Source organism: Euwallacea fornicatus, chromosome 15 (genome assembly GCF_040115645.1).
Source record: "Euwallacea fornicatus isolate EFF26 chromosome 15, ASM4011564v1, whole genome shotgun sequence".
In the NCBI taxonomy this organism is placed as follows: domain Eukaryota; kingdom Metazoa; phylum Arthropoda; class Insecta; order Coleoptera; family Curculionidae; genus Euwallacea; species Euwallacea fornicatus.
The window spans coordinates 1,248,892-1,257,538 of NC_089555.1; the positions used below are offsets into that span (position 1 = coordinate 1,248,892).

At 38.1% G+C, this 8,647-nt stretch overlaps 1 protein-coding gene across 1 annotated transcript; it reads left to right on the plus strand.

Moving 5' to 3' along the window:
• The first annotated feature begins 1,291 nt into the window (after positions 1-1,291).
• On the plus strand, positions 1,292-4,262 carry LOC136343506 (uncharacterized). Its single transcript, XM_066290264.1, has 5 exons — positions 1,292-1,599; positions 1,666-1,733; positions 1,787-2,020; positions 2,073-2,230; positions 3,447-4,262. Exons 2-5 carry the CDS (start codon positions 1,710-1,712, stop codon positions 4,084-4,086), a joined length of 1,056 nt encoding a protein of 351 aa, XP_066146361.1. The 5' UTR covers positions 1,292-1,599; positions 1,666-1,709; the 3' UTR covers positions 4,087-4,262.
• The last annotated feature ends 4,385 nt before the right edge of the window (positions 4,263-8,647 follow it).

Below are 8,647 nucleotides of genomic sequence, written 5' to 3' on the forward strand. Positions count from 1 at the left end.
TCTCAACCAAAAACTTCTTTTCCATTATGCCGTATCATAATGCACAAATCCGATATCTCGTGGTAGAAATCGTCATGAAATGAGCGAATTACATGCAACTTCTGCATTATGGAGCCAGGTTAATGACTTATGATGACAATAATAATTAAAAAACATTAATTGCCCAGTTCCTTAGAGTAATAGCGATTTCCCCTCTTTATCACTAATTTATGTCGGGTTCTTGGGAATTGTTCATTGGACCGGCAATAACCGGGACAAAATTCGCTTTGTTGGTGGAAGAATAATGGAGAAATTTAAACGAATAGTACTAAACATCGGAGAAGAAAATTGGTTGCGATAATTTGGTTTAAAGGGCTGAAAAATCGCGCCCTTGACTTCGTCTCAATTAATTTCTTTAAATATGGAACTTAATTTTTCCCTAGTCCATTCGGGCATAGATTAATCTTGGCTAATCTGGCAACTCCCTTTTCGAGCTCTGTGAGCCGTAAACAAAGCAGAACGGTGTCCATTAACTAAAAAAATCTCTACCTAACGCGGTTTTGAATTTTGTTATAAATGCTATACAGGGTGTCCCGAAAGTAATGGGATAAAGAGCAACGACAGGTTTCTGTCATTAAAATATTAAGATGCAGCAAAATTGCTGTTTTCGAAAGGTAATATTGACATAAGTACAGGGTGTTAAATTTAAAATTTTATTTTGGGGTTTGTTTCATGTCTTCACACCCTTTTGACTTATTGTACTGAAATTTAATGTACAGAGGTTTTCGAATGCGGGAAATAAGCTATATATAATAAATAATATATAAATAATGTACAATAATAAATATATATTATAGGGGCACCACTCGAAACCGTCTTACCTCCAATTTTTTTCTACAAATTTCCTGTAGTTCTATGAACAAAGAATATTGTTTTGTTTAATATTGTAAATAAAAAAGGTGTGCCTGTTAGCAGCCTCAAAACTTGACTGTTTTCGAGATGTTTGTATAATATATAATACGTATAACAGAAAATCTTCAATTTCAACTAATTTTAATAGAGGCCTTTTAACTAACCAAAACGGTTCCAAGTCGCGCCCCCTATTAGCGACAATTAAGCCAACAGCACTAGCTTGCTTGTCACATCCAAAAATCCCCGGATACCAAATTTCTGCGTCAAGAGTCAAAAGACTACGGAGATATGAAATAAAATTTTTAACTTTAACGCCCTGTATCTTTGTTAATATTAACTTTCGGAATATGACAATTGCGCTGGAGCTTAATATTTTGATGCGGGAATCTGCCGTTGTTCTTTGTCCCATTACTGTTCAGACATCCTGTAACTTGGAGGCGGTGCTCAATCAGAAAACGCTGCTTTTAAAATTAAACTCAACAACGTCACCATTTAAATGTAACAATCCTGCAAACACCGGACGAAAAGTGCAATAAATTAAATAACAAACTTGACCCATGTCAAGGCTGCAACTGATAATGAAACTCCGAAGAAAGCCATTTACTTGCCATCACGAGGGCCTGTGCGGTAAGAGCCCACCAAAGACAAAGTTCTTCATGTTATGGTAGTGGATGGTAGCAAAAGACCTTTCGAATGAAAGAAAAAAATGTAAGTATGTATATCACTATAAATAAGAGAGGGGTTTTAAGCTTGGCTGCATTTCGTTCATTGCAGTGATAGCGTTTTGATATATCCGTTCACCTCTTGCGTGCTGAAATATGAAAGGGATCGTGCCGCTGAGTGTAAGTGCCGAAGACACCCACATATTTGGATATTCAAACAATCTATTCTACAGCTAATCCTATTCCTGTGCATCGGTCTAGCGAGGTCTGAAGCAGGCTCTAAGGATGAGCAACCCAAACAGCCATTCAGCAACGCGAACGTTATCGGATCCACTATGAAACCTGATTTGTTAAGCTTTCAGCAGTTTTACGGCAACAAGGTCCAGACGCAGCAAGTGCTGTTTCCCGACCGTTTCCAGAGCAGGACTCAGCTTCAACAGGCCCTGCCGTACAATCACCAGCCAGAGGTTCATTGGTGGGTAAATTTCTGTAAGTAGTTTTAATAGAAGATGGTTTTAGCTCCCAAAAAAGCATTATGGGATGCGTCAGCCGCCAGCCCCAGTGGCCATGGTCATCATAGCTCAGCCCGCGTACATCCCGGCAAGCATGCTTCAGCAGGGCAACATTGCGCAACAGTTGTTGCAATATTTCCAGGGAATGGGTAGTTCCGGGTCCAAGTAAGTATTTTGTGATTTCTAATTATATGTTACGTAAGTTATTGTTTTCCATGGCGTTATGGAAGTTACTAATCCTCCAGCGGCGAAATGGTTTTTTAATGACAATTTTTACCGAGATCGCTTAATGACCCTCATTATCTCTGCTAAAACCCGTATTACGTTGATGGTTATTCAAAAAACTTTCTTTTTAAATATTAATTTTTAGATAGTCGCGGTGTGGGGACACTTTTCAATGAATTTATTTTGAACTCGTGCGTGTTTCAGGGACTATTGGGCCGTGTTTTTCCACTTTGCTGCGTTTGCGATTTGCTCACGAGCCATAATTAATTATGCCTCAGGAGAGTTCGTGATGTGTTTTCAATGTTCATAGGAAGTAAATCGTTTTACGCGCCAACTGGTCTTTTTCTGTTTCGCTTTCATCATAAATAACGTCGTTAACATAACGGTACCCGTTTAATAAAAACTGGTTTAATATAAGAGAAAATAAGACAAAAGTGACTTACTTGCAATTATTTTCAGCAGCGCGAAGTCCACTTTGCGCCCACGGCGTTTATGAACTTTGCCGGTTTGAGTGAAAGGTTTCGTGATATATTTCGACCGAAAAACCTACCTTTATTAAATAATATATCACCTAATAAATGTGCCCTTTTCTATGGATGGTGGGGACTTTAAGGGCCACTTGCCGTTAATAATTCTTAACGGCCGCGTTCGTTAAGAAGCAATTATCGTGCCTATTTTGAGGCAAGTTAAATGCGGCCTAGAGCACGGGGCAAAGAAAAATCGATTTCTGCATCTTTGGAAAATCTCAATTTATCAATTTTTTGGGATTTTCGACTTTCGAAAACTGAGCGTTTTGAATGTAATTTTACGTAATATTGAAGCTTACAAGAATTGATCGCCGTGTACCACAATTTCAATATCTTTGGATGGCATCAATTTGAATAAATTTGAAAGTTTATTTTTTGACCGCCACTGTAATTATTAATACATAAGTCGATACATATCTATGCAAATGAGAATAAATACCTAGTCATCTCTTTACGTGAACTCATATGATTACACAAAAGCGCCACTTTCATTCAACATTTGCACTTTCGATCTTGCATCAGGAGCGTGCAAAAATAAACCATTATTGCGATAAAAAGGTGCTGCCAAACTGGGCGCAGAACCATCATTTATTATGATTAATTAATCAACGGCCATCACACAATTTTAGGTACCAATTCGTGCCGGCAAACCACCAGCCCTTCTACCAGCCAGCACTCCAACCCCAGACCATAGCACAATACGTGGATTATCCGCCCAAACCAACACCTACGCAGTATCCCACGACTACCTCGGCTCCGTCCACCACGCAGCAACAACCTTTGCAAGCCCATTTTTACGCCCATGAGGCCCTCCCTGCGCCGCAGGCCCTAATTTCGGCACCCTTGCAAAATACCCCTGAAACGCGCTCCTTGGGTTATGAGCAGCAAGTCGACATTCAGCCTCAGGAGTTGCAAGAAGTTGAAGCTGAGGCTCATAGTCCAGACTTCGAGAAGTTGGCCCAACAGGCTGCGCAGCATTTCGTGTTAAATGGAGGGTTGAATTCTGGGTCCAGGACCGCTCCTGCTATTATTACAGGGTTGGAGCACTTTTCTCCGGAGCAGCAAGAGAAGATTAAAGCGCAGCTGAGTGATCATTTTGGGTCGCCCTTGAAGCCTTTGGATTTTAATGGGGCGCAACAGCAAGAGGGTCAGCAGACAGGAGGTAGGAAGCATTATCAGGAGTTCAGGCAAAGGATTAGGACCGACAAGTTTGTTCCGAGTCTCCAAGTTAAGGATGGGGAGATTACACAAACTAATGCAAAAATGTAGTTTAGTATGTATTTATTGCTGACTAGTTTAAGTGATTCGGCCCAGAATCGAGAGTCTGTGGACAAACTCGCTGTAAGCTCCTTTTCTTTTTTCTGTGATCCCTTTTGTATATAGTTTTCTAAGTATTATTTATCAAGTTCTATTGTTTTTTTTATAAAATAAATTGTTGTTTACTTGTTCGGTGTTTTATTGTCGAACTAACGACGTTTAATAAACTCCTCATCCACAATGATAAATCCTTGATTAGCCCTCATAATGAAAAAGTAAAAGTTCGAAGAGCGGTGTAATTAAAAATTCCAAATGCCCATACTACTTGCAAGTGGCTCCCTTTCACTCAATTCATTAGATGGTCAAGTGGTCCAATGACTGAAAGAAAGAGAGCAAATAGTACAAAAACGTCGAGCAAAACACTTTTGCTCTTTCTCCTTGTGATTGACCACTTTCTTGCAAGATGTTTTCCGGCATTTGCAATTAGTCCCAGTGCTTCGGCAAATTTTAATTTACGTTTTTTGGCACGGCGGATTAAGTTTCTCCAATTAAATCCTTAGAATGTCTGAGATGTGTCATACTGTAATGTATTGTACCCTAAAAACTTCTCAGCAGCCAGCATTGAAACGGGATGAAAGAATAAAAGTATTTTTTTTCACAGATTTTCCATATCTAAGATGAAAGTTTGATTCGCCATATTATCAAGAAAATGATATGTGTGTTATTTTTTTAAATTAATTATGATTATTGTGTTTTGGTCCCTTGTTCAGTTTGAAAAATATATGTCAATGTTTCCATCTGTTTAATTATTTTATCTTCGTACTAAAAAGATGTCTACCCAAAGAATATATTTATCTACCTCTAATCTAAAAACGAAAATTCCTTTGGTTTTTTGCCTTATCAGTTCTTCCAAGAATGCAAACTTTAAATATTTAATTTGCCATCGTGCTATTTGGCAAACACCATAGTGAGTAAACATAATAAGTAAAGTTTTTACGAGCTATAATAGCGATTCTTTTCCTTCACCATATGATCAAGAAACTTGCTCCTGCGTATCATAATTGAAAATGAAGCTACATTAATTCAATGCATAATGAAGGAAATGCGCATACTTCCTTTTTTCAGTTTTATTCAAAACTAAATTGCATTTCGTCAATAACATTAACGTGTAAGCTACACATAAATTACTTCACATCTAGTACTTTCGTTCCGCAATCGTCCCGTATCAAATGCGGCTGCTCTCGTTCCACGGTACCAATTTATCATTTTTGATGTTATAATCGAGGAGCGGCCTGGCGACTTTCCATTGCATATTTAGATGAAAGTGAAAATATGTATCTCTAATACTCACTTCCTGCTCATATTCCTGTTATATATTAGACCGCAGGTGACGACCATCGGATTATCTGCATAGTTATCTAATATGTGGATCATGTTTCAATGCTGGAATGATGACGATCAATCAAGGTATTGGTCAATAATGCGTGGCTAAAAGTGATTTGTGTCATTGTTTAATCGGATTATGGGCCTTTGTGTCCGTTTCTTGTTGTGCCATCAATCATCACCTGTTTAGAATTTCTGTGCATATGAGAAAAATACTTGAAAGTGGGAAAAGAAGTCTCACTTTCCAATGAAATCCTGCATGCATCATCCACCTAAATCTCATTTATAAGGGGAGATTTATGAGCCTAATGATAATCTATAAACGCAGTTCATGGAAATACATAAATTCACCAATCTCTTTTATTGCACAAATAGTAGAAAGTAAGTTCACTTTGCGATACGCACCTAAGAACGCATTTTTAATGTGATATAACTTCTTTGAACGATTCAGATGAATTTTGGTTTCTCAATAATTCAATAAAAAATTAGAATAAAAGCACACGTAACTAATTGAGCGGAGATCTACTGATCTTAAAAACTTATTAAAGCATTGAAGATCGTTATCACTGTTCACATAATTACTATTTTAGACTTTAGTACATCAGGCTCTTTGTATATAACAATGACTGTAATAACTGCGAGTTCGGTAAATCTTCTCAGTTCGGCACGAGCAAGCTAACCGTCTGGCTTAATTAACTATCGCTTTAAGCCATTTTTTAACAATAGGTTGTACAAAATTAGATTAGCAGTGTTGAATAGTTAAGGAAGTTTTTGATTGAGTTAGGCAGGTGGCAATTACCGAAGCTCCTGTAAAGTTGAATGAAAAACCGTGATTAGGAACTTTTGTAGGAATTAGGAAAAACGAGTAGTTGTTGAGATTTTGGGACAGTACAAGCTTCCGAATTTTCCTTCCAGAAATTTTGGAAAATTGGAGCTGTTTTCAAAATGTTTTGATAAGCATAATCAGATATAAAGAAACCCAAGATTTTCAAAATTTGCGTTCCAGAAACCCCAGTTTTTGGTACTACTGTGTTAGGTCAGATTGATTTGGGAAGCTCACGAGATATAGCTACAAATCTCAGGATTAGAAATTCATCTTTCACCAGACGTAATGCTTCATGACGATCGTGAGCGGTTAGATGGATGACGAGAGGAGAACGGGTTTGTCTTAATTAATTTAGGTTAGTTCAAGTTTCACAGATGAAAAAATTTACCACCATGCTTTCGGACGGACCCATGGCAAAGAGGTACGATTTTAGTAGGCAGGCGCTCGTTAAGTGTGAATTCGACATAACCTGATCGATTGATCAACAGGCCGGGTACCTATGAAGTTTTTCTCCTCTAAAAAAAAAAAGTTGATTCAAGTTAAAGAAGTCATCAGAACACACATTATTTATATGTATCAACTGGACAAAAGGTAGAAAATAGGAGGTGAAAAACATAGATTGCACTGTAAACTGAACATCATGAAACTGCTCCTATATTCTGAGGACCACCGGAATGCTATCAGAACAATGGAAAGGGGCAATAATGGAAACGAATACATAAAGGGAGAAGTCATTGGTCGGAAGTAATACCTCACGGTGGTGTGGGCGCAAGGAAAGGGGGTTTAGTCGGGCGGTGATTCCCAGGCGGGAACGTATAAAGAGGGCAAATAAGACCGTTTTACGCCACATCTTCAAATCTCAAAGCAGAGTTTCCTTAACCTCGTGGAAAAAAGAGTTACTTCAGGTCATATTACCTTCTATTGCGAAGCGATAATGTATTATCGCACCCGATTATCTCGCTAGCTGAATAATGCCCATATACAGGCAGTTATTAATCTATTAGTCCGCTGTTATTTTGCAGTCATTCTGCGCCCTCAATAAAGCCAGTGGAGGGAGAAAAGTTATATTTTTTGCTTCAATAATAATAATTGCCCACTTTTTTTGAAAGGACCAGAGGTGGCATTGCATAAGGAGGGTGCCGTTTCTGTACAAAGGTCAGCACAATGAAATAATATAAAATTCCTACAACGTTTCATCGAATGTCTAATAAATTTTCGATAATTTTGGGGCCCAATCGGGCTGTAGAAATCCTCGAGAGACTTGTATTAAGAAATCAATTCATGCCACGTAAATCCCTAATTTTCAAGTCTCCTTCAGCACATTTGCAACATATTTTTCTATACACTTTTACCGTTTTATTAAGGAGACTTTACAAAATCATTTAAGCCGTCGCTTTCTTCATTCACCAAAACCGAAATGGATTTCTTCAAGAGCAGCCCATTGAGAAACAGTAATTGGGCCCTGCGGGATCCCGAGCAGGTAATGAAAGCAGGATTCCCAAGAATAATAGTCAACAATAACTTTGTCCATCCCCTTATGGGGGAAAAAAACTCCAAAAGAGAAGGGCTCGTAAATAGAAACTAATAAAATACTTTCAGATCCTCATTCCACGTATCAGCCCAATCCGTAGGTTGGAACGAACGCGAGTAAATAACCATTAAGAGGCCCGCTTAAGAACCATCCACATACGCCTAAGCCAATCTATTTCATTAGGAATAAAACATTCACTTGACCACATTGCTTTTCAAACGGGATATTTGTATATTATGTGCTCATGAAGACCATCATGACAGAGAAAGTTCATATGGGTTGCGAGATTCATCAATATTATTAGGAATAATTTATTCCAGCATGTATGTGAATGATCTAATTCATGTGCGAAATTTATGTCCGCATTTGAATTGCTAATAGAGAAACCATCCCATGAGGTATCATCCATCATTGAAGCTGGTTGTCACTGTTTTATCTCTGTTAAATACAAAAAATTTAAATTAAATAATAGAAGTTTTTTATCGAAGGGTCTTGCACCATAACTCTTCCTTAATGGAATCATTACACTTAATGGAAATGCTTCTTATGCATGCATGGCAAGCTTCTCACCGTTGTAAGGCATTAATCAGACCAATTAACATTTTGTTAAGCTCCATTGTAGTGCGTGTGTAAGTGGACGTTGACCATTGATGCTTTAACAGCCTTTCGAACATTAGCAGGAACAATACAGGAAAAGAGAAAAAATTAACCTACTTCTTAACGACTTTTTTCCGGCACTTTAATTCGTTCCTCATGGAGGTGTAAATGTAATATGACATCACCATCACCATCACACCTGTTTATACCACCCGAGTTCTTGGCAAGGTAGGGCA

Coding starts and splice junctions, on each gene's coding strand:
- LOC136343506 (XM_066290264.1), top strand. CDS start 1,710: ATGAAAGGGATCGTGCCGCTGAGT. Junction 1,734..1,786: donor AAGGGATCGTGCCGCTGAGT/GTAAGTGCCGAA, acceptor TCTATTCTACAG/CTAATCCTATTCCTGTGCAT. Junction 2,021..2,072: donor CGTACAATCACCAGCCAGAG/GTTCATTGGTGG, acceptor AGATGGTTTTAG/CTCCCAAAAAAGCATTATGG.